The 17,915-nt window shown below is 48.0% G+C and overlaps 1 protein-coding gene across 3 annotated transcripts in view; it reads left to right on the top strand.

The window, feature by feature from the left end:
- The window catches only part of DIRAS2 (DIRAS family GTPase 2), a 36,684-nt gene extending 20,785 nt beyond the window's left edge, over positions 1–15,899 (top strand). For all 3 annotated transcript variants that reach the window (XM_070065827.2, XM_008258005.5, XM_070065820.2), the window contains exon 2: positions 12,000–15,899. In XM_070065827.2, the coding sequence (XP_069921928.1) occupies positions 12,036–12,635 (600 nt within the window). In that variant the 5' untranslated portion in view covers positions 12,000–12,035 and the 3' untranslated portion in view covers positions 12,636–15,899. The remainder of the gene's footprint in view (positions 1–11,999) is intronic.
- Positions 15,900–17,915: the final 2,016 nt, after the last annotated feature.

Below are 17,915 nucleotides of genomic sequence, written 5' to 3'. Positions count from 1 at the left end.
TTGTGACATTTGTAGATGACGATGTATTCCTTTTCCCTTCATCTGTCTGCACATAGCTTATAGAAGTGGACGGGACAGTAGAGGCAGCTGGTCCCACCAAGCTGAAGAAAAGCAATGGAAGAGGGGCATGTTACTGCCTCCCAGGCTGCCTCCTGGCTTCTGTGTCTTCGATAGAACTCCAGGCATGTCCCCAGCCAAAGGGGCTGTTCCTTCACAAGGCCAGCTGGAACCCAGACATTTGGGGAGACCAACAGTGTGACAGAGGAGGACTGAGATGAAGAAGCAGAACCAGACATCTCCGAGAAGTGAGGGGACCGGCAGCAGGAGCCGGGGAGTGCCTCCTGGACATGCAGCATGGTGTCATGGTTCCCGGGACAGAAGCACTCTTCTGGGAACCGTGAGGCATCAAAGCATGAGAATGCCTGTTGGATATACACAGGAGGGGCTGGCATTGGGGCACAGTGGGTTAAGCCACCCCCTGGGATGCTGGCACTCCATATCAGAGTGCCAGTTCCAGTCCCAGCACATGCACGTACGATCCAGCTCCCTGCTAATGTACCTGGGAAAACAGCAGACGATGGCCCAAGGACTGGGGCGCCAACCTCCCCTGTACAAGACCAGAATGGGGTTCCAGGCTCCTGAGTTCACCTGGCTTAACCCTGGCTATTGCAGCCATTTGGGGAGTGAGCCAGTGGATGGAAGATACCTCTCTCTCTCTGTGTGTTTGTCACACTGCCGTTCAAATAAGTAAATCTTAAAAATGCAGGGGGAGGGCCGGCGCCGCGGCTCACTAGGCTAATCCTCCGCCTTGCGGCGCCGGCACACGGGTTCTAGTCCCAGTCGGGGCGCCGGATTCTGATTCTGTCCCGGTTGCCCCTCTTCCAGGCCAGCTCTCTGCTGTGGCCAGGGAGTGCAGTGGAGGATGGCCCAAGTGCTTGGGCCCTGCACCCCATGGGAGACCAGGAAAAGCACCTGGCTCCTGGCTCCTGCCATCGGATCAGCGCGGTGCGCCGGCCTCGGCAGCCATTGGAGGGTGAACCAACGGCAAAGGAAGACCTTTCTCTCTGTCTCTCTCTCTCACTGTCCACTCTGCCTGTCCAAAAAAAAAAAAAAAAAAAAAAATGCAGGGGGAGATTCTAGAGAAATCACTAACAGGTGAAATTTATCCATCATCTGATAGAAGCTCCAGGAAGAGAGAGAAGAAACATGATTGGGGTTAGGATGGTGTAGTTTAAAAAAAATTAGGAAAAAATCTACCTGAGCTTCAGAAAGAATTAGGTTTTTATCTTTCCCTGCCTCTCCCCTGCCAAAAATCAAACAAACAAAAACATTAAGAAGCAATTTTAGATACATCCTGGTTAAATGTCAAAAGTCTAAGGCTAAAGAGAGAAAATTAACCCTTTCAAAGATAAGGATACATCCAAATTTCTTAGAAAGAGGATCATCCTGGTTTTGGATTTCACACCAACATCCCTAGGTACCATAGTTAAAGATGAAATAGTTCTGAAAACCTGAAGAAAGAATTTGAACTTAGTTTGTATTCAGAATTCTATCAAGCAACTACACAGACTCAAATTTTAATATCATCTAAAATAATTTATTGGCAGCGTTTATATCAAAACATTAAAGAAGGGGATAATCAAAATTAAAAAATTGTCAGCTCAGAATTACTAAGAGAAAACAAAAACTAGAAAAAAAATGCAGGGGCTGGTTCTGTGGCATAGCAGGTAAAACCACCACCTGCAGCGCCGGCATCCCGTATTGTCGCCGGTTCATGTCCTGGCTGCTCCACTTCCAATCCAGCTCTCTGCTGTGGCCTGGGAAAGCAGTGGAAGATGACCCAGGTCCTTGGGTCCTTGCACCTGCATGGGAGACCTGGAAGAAGCTCCTGGCTCCTGGCTTCGGATTGGCGCAGCTCCAGCAGTTGCAGCCAACTGGGGAGTGAACCAGTGGATGGAAGACCTCTCTGTCTCTCTCTGCCTCTCCTCTCTGTGTGTAACTCAGACTTTCAAATCAATAAATAAATCTTTAAAAAAAAGAAAAAATGCAGATGTTGATGTCATAGAATTATTCTTTGGTTAGCAAAGTTTGATGAAGGAAGATGATCTCTCCCTCTTAGCAGATTCAATATTGCTATCCACTCTACAGTGAAAAATCTTTACAAAACTCTAGTAATGCCACTTACTTATGCAGTTTTGAAATAACCTATAGACAAACCACAGAACCATGGTTTTAAATTTTAGAACAAATTATAAATATTATATCTGAAAAATTTAAATATGGTTTAGACATTAAAATATGGTGAAGCTAGCAAAGAATCAGGCAATAGAGTGCTGTGGTTTGGAAAATTGATGTATTGGAAATTTCTTCCCCAAAGTCTTTTCTAGTAGTGTTGGAAATGGGACTTTTGGGAAGTGACCAAGGTTGGATGAGATCATAAGAATGGAAACCTTATGGCCTGGGAAAGCAGTAGAAGATGGCTCAAGTTGGGTCCCTGCACCCACGTGGGAGACCCAGAAGAAGCTCCTGGCTCCTGGCATCAGATTGGTGCAGCTCTGGCTGTTGCGGCCATCTAGGGAGTGAACCAGCAGTTGGAAGACCTCTCTCTCTCTGTCTCTGCCTCTCTCTCTAACTCTTACGAATAAATAAAATAAATCTTAAAAAAAAAAAAAAAAGAATGGAAGCCCCATGCAGCATCAGTGACTTCATAAGAAGAGGAATGGGATTGAGCTGTCACCTAGTTCTGTGCCGTGTTGGGATGCCCTGTACTGCCTCAGGGCTCCTGAGAGAGTCCACACCAGCAAGAAGCCTTCACCAGGTGCAGTCTCTCGACTTTAGACCTCCAGGTCTAAATAATAATCCCTTTTCTTGATGAACTTCCCAGTCTGCGGTATTCCATTACAGCAGCAGAAAGTGCACTAAGACATGAGAGGGAATGTAATTGTGTTAAATCTCATAGATATTGTCCAAAGTCAACAAGTCAAGACATTAAGAGCTATTATTCAGCAGTGAGTGCATGATTTAAAATTCGAATGGTGAGCACCAGAAAGTGAAGACGCGTGTTCATTCTTTTTAACAGTGGTTATTTTTGAGAAGAGAGACTGGGGCTGCTAAGGATTGGGCCTGGGTACAGGCAAAAACGCATTTAATAATCTCCTTAGTTTTTTTTTTTGTTGTTGTTTTTTTTTGACAGAGTGGACAGTGAGAGAGAGAGACAGAGAGAAAGGTCTTCCTTTGCCGTTGGTTCACCCTCCAATGGCCGCCGCGGCTGGCGCACCGCGCTGATCCGATGGCAGGAACCAGGTACTTCTCCTGGTCTCCCATGGGGTGCAGGGACCCAAGCACTTGGGGCATCCTCCACTGCACTCCCGGGCCACAGCAGAGAGCTGGCCTGGAAGAGGGGCAACCGGGACAGAATCCGGCGCCCCGACCAGGACTAGGACCCGGTGTGCTGGCGCCACAAGGCGGAGGATTAGCCTAGTGAGCCGCGGCGCCGGCCAACTCTCCTTAGTTTTTTAACCCAGTGCGTGCAAGACCTTGTTTTTTGTTTGTTTTAGTGTTTACTTTTATAAAAGGTTATCAGCAGTTAGTCAGCTGGGAGTTCTTGGTGAGCTGAGTGGTTTGGGTGAGGCTGGGCAGCTTCAGTCCTGGCTTCCTGAGTTACCACCACCTGAAGCTGGGTGACTTTTTAAAGAACAGAGTTGACTGAGCTCACAGTTCTGGAGGTCCAAGGGCCTGATGCTGGCATTGGCTCAGCTCTGGTGAGGGCCCCTGGCTGTGTCACATGATGGTATATGCAATGGCAGGAGAGGATGTGTGAGAATGGGTTCACTGTGCCAGACTGGAAGCCCAGAGGGACTAGGTAGGGCCACGTTGTTTTTAAATTGGGTTATTGTTGAATTGTTCAGTTCTTTTATAAATTCTGTAACTAATTCCTTATAAATGATTTATGAAAATTTCTTCCCATTCTGTGGATTGTTTCCTTCTTGGTAGTGTCCTTTGATTTTGGTAAAGTCCGGTTGACCTGCTTTGAACCTCATTGGTCATACCTCTGGCATCACACCTAAGAAACCATGGACTAATCCAAGGTCATCATGATTTATGCTTATGTTTTCTCTAAGAGTTTTGTAGCTTTAGCTCTTAGGCTGAGATGTTTGATCCATTTTTGTAGTGGATGCTGCTCATGGTGAGGCCATAGCCTCCTGAATATTGGACATGGCCGTGGTCATGCAGACCTTGTGAAGCCACACCTTCCTAAGTGGAATGCTGCTACAGTAAGCAGACGGTTTGGGTTATTATTAGATACTGCTTTTAGGAAAACTCCTTATCACACTCCCAGGACATAGAAGGTAAGCCAGGAGCAACTTGAACTTTTGCTTCCCATCAAAAATATGTCACGTAATACTTACCTCCTTTGCTTGTGTCTGTTTCTTATTCTTTTACAATGACTAGTTTGGCTGCATATTCCCAATTGTTACGTTACTAGTTAAACCCCAACTACATAATAAAAAGTGCCAACTGGAGCTGTCAAACAGCACTCTTCAGATGAAGATGTCCGCGTTTTGGCTCATCATTTAAAACTCCACAATTTTGAGTTCATTTCTTGTGTGGTTGGTTGGATGTCTTGCTTTTGCCTGTGAACGTCCATTTGATCCAGCATCATTTGTTGGAAGACTCTTTTCTCTGTTTAAATTTCTTGGCACCCTTGTCAAAATTAGTAGGCTGTAAGTGTGCTGGTTTATTTCTGGACTCTAAATTCTGTTCTGTTCATCTGTCTGTCTATCCAGTGCTACCTGGACACTGCCTTGATTATTGTAACCTTATAAAATGGATTTAAAGGCCGGCGCCGCGGCTCACTAGGCTAATCCTCCGCCTGCGGCGCCGGCACACCGGGTTCTAGTCCCGGTTGGGGTGCCGGATTCTGTCCCGGTTGCCCCTCTTCCAGGCCAGCTCTCTGCTATGGCCAGGGAGTGCAGTGGAGGATGGCCCAGGTGCTTGGGCCCTGCACCCCATGGGAGACCAGGATAAGTACCTGGCTCCTGCCATCGGATCAGCGCGGTGCGCCAGCCGCGGCAGCCATTGGAGGGTGAACCAACGGCAAAGGAAGACCTTTCTCTCTGTCTCTCTCTCTCTCACTGTCCACTCTGCCTGTCAAAAATAAAAAAAATAAATAAATAAAATGAATTTAAAATCAGAAAGTATGAGTCCTCAAGCTTTTTTTCTTTATTTCTTTTTTTAAAAAACAGTATTTTGGCTATGTTGGGTCCCTTAAATTTTCATATAAATTTTGGTGTTTGCTTGTCAATTTCTGGCAGGTAGCCAGTGGAATTTTCAGGGATTGCATTGAATCTGTAGGTGACTTGGGGGATGTTGCCATCTTAATCATATGAAGTCTTCTGATCCATGAACATGAGGTGCCTTTCCCTATATTGAGATCTTTCATTTCTTTCAACAATGTTTTATAATTATCATAGGATAAGGTTAATACTTTTTTGGTTAAATTTATTCTTAAGTGTTTTATTCTTTTCAATGCTGTTGTAAATGGAATTCGTTTGTTAATTTCACATTGTTCAGTGTAAGTGTATAGAAATATAATTGTTATATAAATGTCATTTCTGAAATCTTGATGAACTAGTTAATTAGTTTAAATTGTTTAGTGGGCTCCTTAGGATTTTTCTATATACAATATAGAATATATATATCTATATTGACAAATAGTTTTCTTCTTACTCTCCAATGTGAATGACTTTTATTTCACTCAGTTGTCAATTCCCCCTGCTAATGTTGAATGAAAGCTGTCAGAGTGGACGCCCTCATCGTTTTCCTGATCTAAGGGAGAAAGCATTCGGTCTTTCACCGTAGTATGTCATCAAGCTACATACGTTTTCCTGAAGCCTTTCATCTACTGAGCAAGTTCCCTATTACTCCTGGGTCATGGGTTTTACTTTTTTTAAAATCCTGAATGGAATAAGCATCGAAGGTTTTCCTTTCTCTCCTCTCTCTCTCTCTTTTTTTTTTTTTTTTTTGTAAATCCTGAAATTGTCATGTTATTTTGTTCTTTATTTTGTTGATCTAGTATATTGTGTTAATTTATTTTTAAAGGATAACCATTATTTGTTGGTTTGAAAGGCCAAGACACACAGAAAGAGAAAGACAGACAGAGATCTCGCATCTGCTGGTTCTCTCCTCGAATGTCTGCAGTAGTCAGGCTGGGCCAGGCTGAAGCCAAGCACCCAGGGTTCAGTCTGGGTCTCTGGTAGGGGTGGCTGGGACCCACATACTTGAGTCATCACTTGCTGCTTCCCAGGGGGGGCATCAACACAAGCTGGAATTACTGATTGATTTTTATATGTTAATCCCATTTTGTATTCCTGGGATAAATCCCAGTTGGTTATGGAGTATGGTTCTTTTTTATATATTGATGCGTTCATTTGCAAGTATTTTGTTGAAGCTATTGGTCTGTAGATATTGTATTGTTTTCTCGTTGCCTTGTTTTGGTATTAGGGCAGTACTGGATTCATAGAAGGAGTGAAAGATGTTTTTCTTCTTTAATGTCTGCAAGAGTTTGTGAAGAGTTGCTATTAATTTCCTTTAAATGTTTGCTGTGTGGGCAGAGGCAGATGCAATGGTTATGAGGCTGCTTGGGCTGCTCATACCCCGTTATCAGGGATCCAGGTTCAGTCAAGACTTGGCTCCACTTCTGATTCCAGCTTCCTGCTAACGGACACCCTGGGGCAGCAGACGATGGCTTGTGTGTTTGGGTTCCTGCTACTGACATGGGAAATCTGGTTTGCATCCTGGGTCCCTGGCTTCAGCCTTGCCCAGCCCCAGGTATTACAAGCATTTGGGAAATAAACAAGCACTTGGAAAATCTCTCTCTCTCTCTCTCTGCCTTTCAAATAAACAACAAATTGTTTTTTTTAATATTTAAATAAAACAATTGTTTTTGGCTGCAATTCACCCGTGAAGCCATCTGGGCCTGGGCGTTTCTTGTGGGTAGTTTTGGATTCATAGTGTAATCTTTTCCTGTTATTGGTCTATTCAGATTTTTTTTTTTACTTCTTGAGTCAGCTTGGGTAATTTGTGCCTGTTCCAGCTAAGTTATCTTAACTGTTGCTTATGATAGTTAGAGGATGCTTTTATTTCTGTAAGTAGTAGTAATAACTCTCCTCTCATTCTTGATTTTAGTACATTTAGTATTCTTTCTTTTGCTTAATTAGCATAGCTAAAATTTTATAATTTTGTTGATATTTCCAAAGAACTAACTTTTGAGTTTATAGATTTTTCTCTATTCTTTTTAATTTCTACTATAAACTAAGTTTTCCTTGATGTTTCCCTTGGGTTTAGTTTGCTTTTGGTTTAAGGTGGCACAGGCAACTAATTGAGGTGTTTACAGCTCTGGTTTCTCTCCAAGCACTGCTCTAGCCGCGCCAGCTTCCTCCCCAATATCTTGTTGACATTTTCTGCTCCTCTGAGGTTTTTCGCCTTCCTGCCAGTTTCCCCCCTCTCCATGTTCCTGCTGGAGGATCCCCTCCCTGCTTGGTCCTAACGGAAAGTAAACAGAGAGCTCAGTGCTGGGAACGGGCCGAGTGCGCGGCTGTGCTGTCTCCCTCCCTCCCTCCCCACAGTCCACCTGGGCGAAGGCAGAATCGTGTGAGAGCCGAGCACCTCCAGTGCACAGGGCGTCAACGGCTTGCCGCTCTTTTAATAGCATCCATCAGCTGTGGTCTTTGGCCTTCTCTCATGCTTTATAATTTCTCTCGGGGGATTTTAGGATTTTTTTTTTTTAGTGCTACTTATGTATATATAGATGGTACCCAAGTATTTATCACTGGACTAGACCTTTCTACTCTGAACTACAAAGTAAAACCCGCTCATCTGTCAGGCATGTCCCCCTCTATGTCCCAGAAAGCTGACCCGATCAAGGCGTCTGTTGCCTCACTGTCCGTCACCTCTTCTTAGACCCGCATTCCCTCTTCTGCTTTTTATTTTGATGGATGTTACCACCTGCTTTCTTGGGTTGCCCTCCACCCTGAAGCCAGTTGACACTCGCGTCCCACCGTGGCGTGTCCCCTGAGGTCCTTCCTTTTGACTGACATCATCGTCACTTCACCCTCCGGCCAATCCCAGTGCTCTGTGCGCCACAAGGCAGAGGATTAGCCTAGTGAGCCGCGGCGCCGGCACACCGGGTTCTAGTCCCGGTCGGGGTGCCAGATTCTGTCCCGGTTGCCCCTCTTCCAGGCCAGCTCTCTGCTGTGGCCTGAGAGTGCAGTGGAGGATGGCCCAGGTGCTTGGGCCCTGCACCCCATGGGAGACCAGGAGAAGCACCTGCCTCCTGCCATCGGATCAGCGCGTGCGCTGGCCGCAGCGCGCCGGCCGCGGCGGCCACTGAAGGGTGAACCAACGGCAAAGGAAGACCTTTCTCTCTGTCTCTCTCTCTCACTGTCCACTCTGCCTGTCAAAAAAAATTTTTTTTTGTCGTAGCCTCTACCACCTGGGGCATCTTGTATTCTTCCCTAGACTTGTGTGCCGCTACTGCTGGGAGCGCCAGCTGATAAGCAGTGGGTTTGCATCGTATCTAGAAAGTGTTTTGCAAATGCTTGTGAAGTAGGTGGTTGCGAGGTGGAAGAAGATCGCTTCCTGTTGGAGAGATGAGGGTCGGTGTGGATGTTTGCCCAGATCCATCTCATCAGTGTGTGTTGAACTTGATCCCCTGCACTGTGTGACTGCCGTCCGTCTTTCAAGTTCCTGCTTCCATGCCTCTTGCCAGGGGATTTAGGTTGCTTCGTGCATCTCCTTTGCAACACTTGCTGCAGTGCAGTTTATTAAATATTTGTGAAGCCATCCTTGTGCTGTGTGTCTGAGATCCATGGGAAGGAGGCCCTGCCTGAGGTGTGTCCTCTGCACCCTTGTTCTGTAGCCCCTTCCCAGGGCCCGGCCTTTAGCTGAAGTACAGTAAGTATTTTTTTGAACAAATGAATAATCATAGTAGCCATACCTACCTTTTTAATGCTTAGTATTTGCTTTCTATATTTTGGCTACCAGTTTAAGTGATAGAGACAGCCTCACAGAGCTGACAACATAGCCAGCAAACATGTAAAGATGTGGACTCTTTGAGCTGTTGGGGTCCAGAACTGAAGACTTGTTCCCTTGCTGCCAGATACTTGCACTGTAGCCTGGAGTTAAATGAGGTCGCCGCCTGCCAAGCAAGAAGGGAGCATCATTCTGAGGACGCAGAGAGAAGCCTCAAATCAGAATCCATATGCCGTTGAATTAAAAAAAAGAAAGATATATCTATAAATGGTGGAATAATTTATCACAATACTGCACTCTTGAATTGATCCTAATTATCTCATGAGCATTTAATAGACTTAATCAGCCTTCCCAGCAGGCTCTCCTGCAGTCTTTGTTATTAATGAACGTCCTGACATCCGGGTCTTGGTAGGTCTGGGATTACAAAGTACACACAAGAACGTCTGAGAGTATAAATGAGCAGACTGTAGGCGAGTGCATATGGCGAAATCCGAAGATGGCAGTGCAACAGCCCCGAGCCTCTGTCTGCCAGGAGGCGTTGTGCAAGCCCACTTCCTTCCACTGTTGATTATGTTTAATGATTTGTACTGGACTTGGAAAATGACTTTGTTCAGCAATGTTTTTCACAGTAGTTCCCCAGTTACTTTAAGGATAGGAGAGCAAGCAGTCCGTAGCACGCTTGCCTGTAGGAGAGAACGAGTTCCCCTTTTCCTTTGCTGTATTCCTTGTCTACTTCCAAAAATGGATGTTGCTTAATTCTGTACCTCTTCGTGTGTTTGGATCTTTCCTTACAAAAGAAAGGGCAGAATGAAGTATATTTGAGAGAGCTGAAGAAGGCACATTTCCCAATCCCTTTGAAGTGTGTGGTATGTGTGACGGGCAAGAACTCCGTTCATTCCATTAATGGTTGTTGGCAAGTACGCTAGCAACCCGGTGACACTTGCCTCCTATGATTCTTTAAAACAAAGCAGCGACGAGTGGTTTCCAGCAAGCTCATGGAGAATGCACATCATGGAAGAAAACTGTGTGTGGATTTCAAAAACGTTTTGTATGCAAGTAAACTTCTTTTAATTGCATTTTCCATGAACTTTTGGAAGTACTCTTGTATAATTGCTTTAGTGTGGATGAATAAAGACACTGCAAATTTCTTAGTTATCTGTGAACGCCTCCTGCTTAGTGGAGACACACAACACTGTGGTCTGCTCCCTGCTCTGTCCTCAGGCAGCCTGAGGGTAGATGGGTGCCTGTGACATTGGCTTGTAGCCACACCTCCCCCCTCACTGCTGTGTGGCGCTGGGAGCATTACTTTCCTGGCTCTCTGTCTCTTGCTTCATCATTGCACAACAGAGAGAATGGCATCAACTTCTACAAGGTGGAGAGGATCCATGAGTTAGCATGAGCACCAAGTAAATACTAAGAGCATGCTCTTCCCCTTCCGGTATTTGTACTAAAAAAGCCCACAGTAATTATGACCAATCTATTGGGTATTTGGTACAAGTTTGTTGCTAAAACACAACCTGGGAGGCAGCAAGCAATGGCTCACATAGTTAGGTTCCTGCCATCCACCTGAGAAATCTGAAATTCGTTCCTGACTCCAAGCTTCAGCCCTGGCCATTGCAGGCCTTTGGGAAGTGAACCAGCAGATGGGAGATTCTCTCTCTGTCTGTGTGTCTGTCTGTCTGTCTGTCTGTCTCTCTCTCTCTCGTGCTTTCTTTCTCTCTGTTTCTCTGCTCAAATAATTATTATACACAAATTAACTAAAGGACTTGTTGGAATCTTAAAAGGAGTTGCATTGAAACTATAAAGCAGTTTAGGGTGAATGGCCACCTTATGACTAAACCTTCCCATTAGTGAACCTAACAGGTCTGTTTATTTATTTAAGTCGTCTTGAATTTATCTCAGCAGTGTTTGTGATTTTCAGTAGAGGCCTATTGCACCTGTTTGTTTATTCCTGAATAGTTAATATTTATATGCTATGTGTGTTTGCTTTTTAAATGTACATTTTCCAACTTTTCATTATTCTATGTAGGAATCCAAGTGATTTTATTGACCTTGTCTTCTGCAACATGGCTGAGGTACATTATAGCTCAAGTAGTTACATGTACAATGACTTTTTGTGCAGGTTTCTGCTGGGGGCTGGTCCTTCTCTCATCTCCCCATTGGCTCTCTGCTCGTCTTGGGCTTCCTTTGCGTTCTTTCCTGGGCATCGGGTCAGCTGTGGACAAAGATGTTCAAGGTCATGACTCAGTAAGGAGAAACAGAAAGGTTCCAGAGAGCTCCAGCGTTCACTGGCTGCCCTTTTGGAAACTGAGAATCTACAAGTTTATTTGGTCTAGGATTGTAGATGTGTTGAAACAAACTTTGCATCGTTCTTGTGTTGGGAGAGTGAATGCAAACATCACTGTCGCTCCCCCTCTTCGTGGAGGAACGACACAGGACCCTGCGCTGTTCTTTTGTCTGCTCGGCCCTTCCCGGGTTTGCTGCCAGTCCTTCCACCTCTGTGGAAGGGTGGCTCCCCCTGCCACTTTCCCCACTTCCGCGGGGGGAGCGGCACACCGCCGGCCGGCTCTCTCGGGGGCTGCACAGGTGTTCCTTCAGATAGATGTTCCCCCTAGATGTTCCTGGTGCATGTTGTCTCTCTCCTCCTTTATAGTCCTCTTCCACCAATCCCAACTCTGCTACCCACACGCCGAGTACGCTGCTCTCCTCCAATCAGGAGCAGGATCAGCTCCTGCAGGTTATTGGTCGAGCTGGAGGCAGCTGTGTAGAAGTTGTTTACTCCTCTCCCAGCGCCATATTGTGGGAGAGCAGATGCATAGAATAAGTCTTAATTCCAGTAACTTAGTCTAGTCCGAGTTGCTCCCCACACATCACCACTTCAGTTTCGTCTATCATAAAGAGTGGTCACGCCATCCTTTTTGAGAACGACGTTGTTAATGCTGTCCAACGTCTGATTCCTTTGTCAGGTGTCTGCTGGTTGATCGTCGGCAGCCGCAAGCACCATGCCTGAGCAGAGCAACGATTACCGCGTGGCCGTGTTCGGGGCAGGTGGTGTTGGCAAGAGCTCGCTGGTGTTGAGGTTTGTGAAGGGAACGTTCCGGGAGAGCTACATCCCCACGGTGGAAGACACCTACCGGCAGGTGATCAGCTGCGACAAGAGCATCTGCACGCTGCAGATCACCGACACCACCGGGAGCCACCAGTTCCCGGCCATGCAGCGGCTGTCCATCTCCAAGGGGCACGCCTTCATCCTGGTCTACTCCATCACCAGCCGGCAGTCCCTGGAGGAGCTCAAGCCCATCTACGAACAGATCTGCGAGATCAAGGGGGACGTGGAGAGCATCCCCATCATGCTGGTGGGCAACAAGTGCGACGAGAGCCCCAGCCGCGAGGTGCAGAGCAGTGAGGCCGAGGCCCTGGCCCGCACGTGGAAGTGCGCCTTCATGGAGACCTCGGCCAAGCTCAACCACAACGTGAAGGAGCTCTTCCAGGAGCTGCTGAACCTGGAGAAGCGCAGGACCGTGAGCCTGCAGATAGATGGCAAGAAGAGCAAGCAGCAGAAGCGGAAAGAGAAGCTCAAGGGCAAGTGCGTGGTCATGTGAAGGCCCTTCCCCGGCCTCCCTCCCATCCCCCACGTGAAACCCACCGTTGTCAGGGTAGCATGTACGACGCCCGCGTGTTAAACATTGCATTGGACCGAGCCAGGCCCTGGCATCCTTCAGAGGGCATGCCACACCGCCAACAAAAAGCCACCCCTCTCTGAGTCCCAGAACCCGCCAGGCAGTTAAAAGCCAACACCTGCAGCCTCCCAGGGAACTCGGGGCAGTGCATTCCCCAGAGGGAGGTGGGAGGACCTGTCCCATGATGGCAGCATGTGCGGAGAGGACTGAACGCCACCCAGTGCATGGGAGAGTGCGTGAGCCCGGAGCCGCAACCCCGAGCCAGGCATTTATCTCTGCTCAGAAGCCGGTAACGTCTTTGGGGGAGGGACATGGGTATGGGCGGAGGCGAGAGCATGAGTCCATCCAAAGCGGACCACACTGGGTCCCTTTCATGCTTTTATTTACCAATTTATTTTAAATTGGGTTCAACATAAAACAACACAGCCTCCCTCAAAGGAGGGTCTCCACTCGCTGCCCCAGATCTGCCAGGGACCTTGTTACTACCCTTCCCCCCTCCCCCCCGCAAAGATGCATTCCCCTGGTGTAGACCTAGCTAGCAAGCATCTCTCGCACCTCTGCCAGTGTTTCTTTTTCACATCCAATGGTGAGTTCCCTAACTGCGTGCTGTCCTTTCGGAATGCTTCGGTTCCGGAGTACAGGGTTGTAAACAGCATTAAAGCGTCACCTACTGCTTGCTCCTGGGGTTTCCCTGTGACGGTTTGAGGAAGGTGAAGCTTCTTCCCTTTGGTCCCCAAGGGTTGTGACTCCTTCAGCCTTCAGGTTTTAAATAAAAGCAAATAAAGCGGCTGTTTTTAGGCATTTTGTTAACCCTCCAAGATGGCTTTATTCTCTTAAATAATTTGATCTGTACCCAGCCAGGCAACAGCCAGCAAAGGCCATCTGACGACCAAAAGCTCATCTGTTTTTCTAAGTGACACGCACACGTGGATGCCACACTTTGCACCTTAACAGAGGACATTGAAGCAGGAGTTGCTCACGGTGTCGTTGCTGATCTGTCTGTATCAGAAGTATGTTCCTGGAAAATGCACTTGTGTACCAGTAAATTCTCTTGCATGTTCCGTTACACACGTCTTGTAAGAGCTCTGCGAGACAGCACTCACTCTAGAAACAATTATCTTCCCCTCCTAATGACTGTGTGTGCATCCTTAATCCTCTTTAAACCAAATGACAGCCACTGTGGTTCCTGTGCCAGGCGGGGGAGAGGACAGTGGCTGGAGACCAGCAGGCTGCTCTGCCCCGGGAAGAGTCCAGGCACATCCTCTGCTCTCCCTACATAGCATCTGTTTGGTCTCTGCATCCTAAGAATTCCCAGACTGGCTAACTGTGGGGTCATCCTCTCCTCTCAGTCCTTGTCACCTGCCAGGCGGAGGGAGCTGCCGTAGCACTTGGGCTTGCTTGCACAGGGGGCCTCCTGGCTGCTGGGCGGCAGTGCTAGCCCTGGACAGAGCTCCCCGGTTGGAGATGTTGCACATGGCGGTGTCTACACTTGCTGTGTTTTCCCCCACCCCGCCCCCACTGACATGGGCGCCACCATCCTCCAGAGCGCCAGCTAGCTCCCTTTGTAGCCCCGTCTGGTCTCATCCTCTCGGCTCCACCAGAAACTTGACCTGCTGACGTATCTCACGTGGGAGAGAATTAGACCACCTTGGGCTCCTAGATCAAATCCTCACTGATCCGACCAGAGCAGAGGGAGTGTTCACGCTGAGCGGGGACAAGCCAGGACAGAAGTGGCCCGGGAGCTCGTGGGGAGCTCAGGGCACTGGGACCAGTCCTCAGGTCCCTGATGCAGGCTCCACAACATTTGCAATGAGATCTGGTCGGGGCATTTTCTGGATCCTTGGTTTTTCAACTTGTATCTATATTTTTCCCCCCATTTCTGTTCTCAGAGAGGTTATCGGTTTGTCATTTGTTTATGGGTGAAGTCTAACAGGCAGTGGAATTTCATGGCCAACATGGGATGGCTAGGTTTTTGCCTGGGTTTTTCTGCTAACAGTAAAATGGGATCTTTGCCACTGACCATGATGCTAATAAGGCTTTTCTTCCGAGAGCTTCCTGCAGACGGCTCCATCCCTACAGATCACAAGTCCCCATGCCTTTTAGCCCTTTCCAGACAGTGTGTATTTATAAGCGTCTGGGCGCTCCTCCACGAGAGGTTTGCGGGACTAAAAATCTGTTCTCGTTCAGGATCCGTTGTGTTCCTTTGTGTCTTGCCTGTGAGGTTTGGCTCAGATGGCATGTGAGCCTCCGTGTGGATCTTCATTCTGAGATCATTTTCAATGAGCTGAAGACATTGGTGGTTTTCTCAAATTTGTCTTTTAGGAGTTCTACGTGGACTCAGGGCTTGGCAAGGCAGTACCACTGCATCAGATTTTACTTTTAATTTATTTTTTATTTGTTAGCATTTGTGTGGTCCCGACCCCACCTATGGAGTGGCGGTTCTTAAGAACCCATCTGACATTGCCTATGGGTGCGGCAGGTTCTGACCCAGCCATAGTAAGTTACAGAACTCAAAATGGGAGTTTGAGGCTGGCTCGCTCTCTCTGGGGAGAAGCACGGGGCTCCCTAAGTTCCCTGTGTCCCCGCTGGTCCCCTCCATCCAGCGACAAGCCATGGGCATGCAGACCATGCATCAAGAACAACAAGAGCAATATTGAATTGTTCATTATATCTAGAACTATATACAGAGTCTATACTTTTCCTGCATTTTTGAAGTCTAAAGCAGTAAATTGTACATAGCTGTACGCAAGTATATTTGTTTCACTGTTTGTAATATTTACGAAATGCTCATTCTTTGTAGGACAAGAAACGTATTCAATATTTTAAAAAAACTGCTCTGTAATACTTCGTTTTTTTCCTTCCAAAATTTGTAATGTGTTGCTCCTACATAAGCTCTCCCTGGAAATATCCATAACTCACGGGACACTTGAACCTTCGAAGACACGTCCTGGAACTCAGAACCCATAAAGCCAACATGTAGAGAAAGTATTTACAGAGCATGACTTTTATACGTGTGGGATATCAATGTGTATATTTATATTCAAAGTGTATTTATTGTTACAATTCCATTCTCTACTCTGTTTTATTTACTCCACGGTTATAAAATCACCCTTGCGTAACGTTTCTAGTTGCCAGTGATGTTCTGACAATGATGGGACATACTCCAATAAAGCTTCGGTTATGACACCCTGGCCGGAAGGCAGTGTCGCGTCTTGACCTTCAGGGCGGGGCTGGGCTGCGGGCACTGGCAGACGAGGCTGTCAGAGTCTGGGAGGATCTCTGGTGGGCCCCCGCAGCCTGCCCCCTGCCCTTGTCACTGGGTGGACATGAAGCAGGTGCTACAGGCATCCTCGGCTCAGAATGGGAGGAGCCAAGACCACGTGTCTCCTCTGCCTTCCGCACCCTGGGCTCTTCAGTGAGGTGGTCCTTGGAAGCCCCTGGAGTGGAGTGCTGCTTGCCCCCTCTTCCTGTTTCTCCAGGCTGCCTTTGGGTGACACAGGATGAGCAGATCTGGAACCGAAAGCAGAGGCCTCCCCCAGCGACTGGCTGGCTGAGTGAGTGCACGGCTGCTCTGTGAGTCTTCCGAATGGAAATATTCACATCTGCAGAGTGAGTGTCCCTGAGGATTAATTTAATGATAAGCACAGGCCCTGGGAGCCGTCTTGTCGCACATAGAGCCTTCGATGGGGACAAACAAAAACCTGCTGACTATGCACGACTCTGTCTGGAAGATCCTAGCCTGTGAGCATCAGTCGGTGCACACACAAAGCCATCAGAAAGTTTGCATTTCTCAAAGCCTCTGGTAGTTTCCCACAGGCCACTCCCGCCGCCTCCTAGCTGCTCCCCCGCGTTAGTCATTATTGCTCTATTATTCAGAGTTTCTCATTTATGGACACAATTCCAATCAGCAGGCCCCATTAGGCCCCATTAAAAGGCATCGTGCTACTTATCAAACTTTAATGTGCAATCGGGGCATTCCAGGGTCTTGGGACTTGGTGGCGTCTGAGGCCTCAGGGCTGGGTAGTGCGTAGGATTCTGTGTTTCCGGTCCGTGGGCCCCACTAGCAGCAGCAGGCCTGTCATCTACTTGTTCTCCGATCGTGCTGCTCACTGGAATCTCCCCCAGGGGAGACCCTCCCCCAGCAGGCAGCTGGAGTGTGGCTTTGGCTTCAAGATCTTTTAAAAAAGTCTGAGGTCGTTCTGCCAGCGCTAGGTGTGAGGGGAGCTCACTGCTCCTGGTTGGAGCCCCCACAGCCACCTGGAGTGACCTCCCCTTGCCCCGCCCAGCTCCAGCCTAGCACATACTCTGCTCTTGACAGCTTGTCTTGTTCTTTCCAGCCTGTCGGTATTGAAGACTCATGCCCCCCTCCCCTTCCCTCTTGGCCTTGCTGACGTGCAGGGCACCATGGGCGCGGGGACAGAGGGCTGATCTGCTGCCATCCAGCCCTTCGCGGCTCCGGTCTTCACTGTGCTCACGTGTTTCCCAAGACCCAAGGAAAGCATTGGCTCTGCCTACCCAGAGGCCTGCCTCGGATTTGGAGCTGCATCCTCACGCCTTCATTCTCCCTTCTCCATTGACCTTTTGTCATCTCAGAGGCCTTTGCCTGTGCTGGTCTATCACGAGCCATTGATGAGCCCGGAGTCAGACTCCTGTGGTCCTTAGTGATCACTGCTATCATTGGTGGTGTTAGTGGTTTTAGTCTTTTGGCCCCAAACAACAGAGAAGGGGTTAGCTTAGGTGTAGGAAAATAAAAGAAACTGGTGTATTCCCCTTGAACTCCTCTCAGGAGGGAGACAGGCATTCACAGTGAAAGGAAGACGAAAGGTAGGGCCAACAGATGGACAGCAGGTGGATGTCACGTGTTCCCTTCAGTCTCGCCGGAAGCCAGTATTTATCTTGCAGTCAGTCTGACAATAACCAACAGTGGCTTTCAAGAAGTGCCTCCCCAGATGCCGGTCACACCCAGCACACCCTCAACCACGGTGGTAACACCCCCCCCCCCCAACAAGTTAGGCACCATGGATAGTCCCAGGGCCCCCATGACAGTCGGAGGAGAAGTGTCAGCAAGTCCCGGGGCAGGTACCGTGGTTCTAAGGTGAGTGGGGAATGAGCAGCTGTGGTTGTGCTGTTGGAAATCCCCTCTGTCCGCCTGTCCACCCGTGCACCTTGCAAGCTCTCCCTGTATTAAGGCTGCCCTCAAGT

Source organism: Oryctolagus cuniculus, chromosome 1 (assembly GCF_051225735.1).
Source record: "Oryctolagus cuniculus isolate XC-2025 breed Fujian yellow rabbit chromosome 1, ASM5122573v1, whole genome shotgun sequence".
Taxonomy (NCBI): Eukaryota; Metazoa; Chordata; class Mammalia; order Lagomorpha; family Leporidae; genus Oryctolagus; species Oryctolagus cuniculus.
The sequence above is the reverse complement of the archived record's forward strand: the minus strand, read 5'-3'. Positions and strand labels throughout refer to the sequence as shown.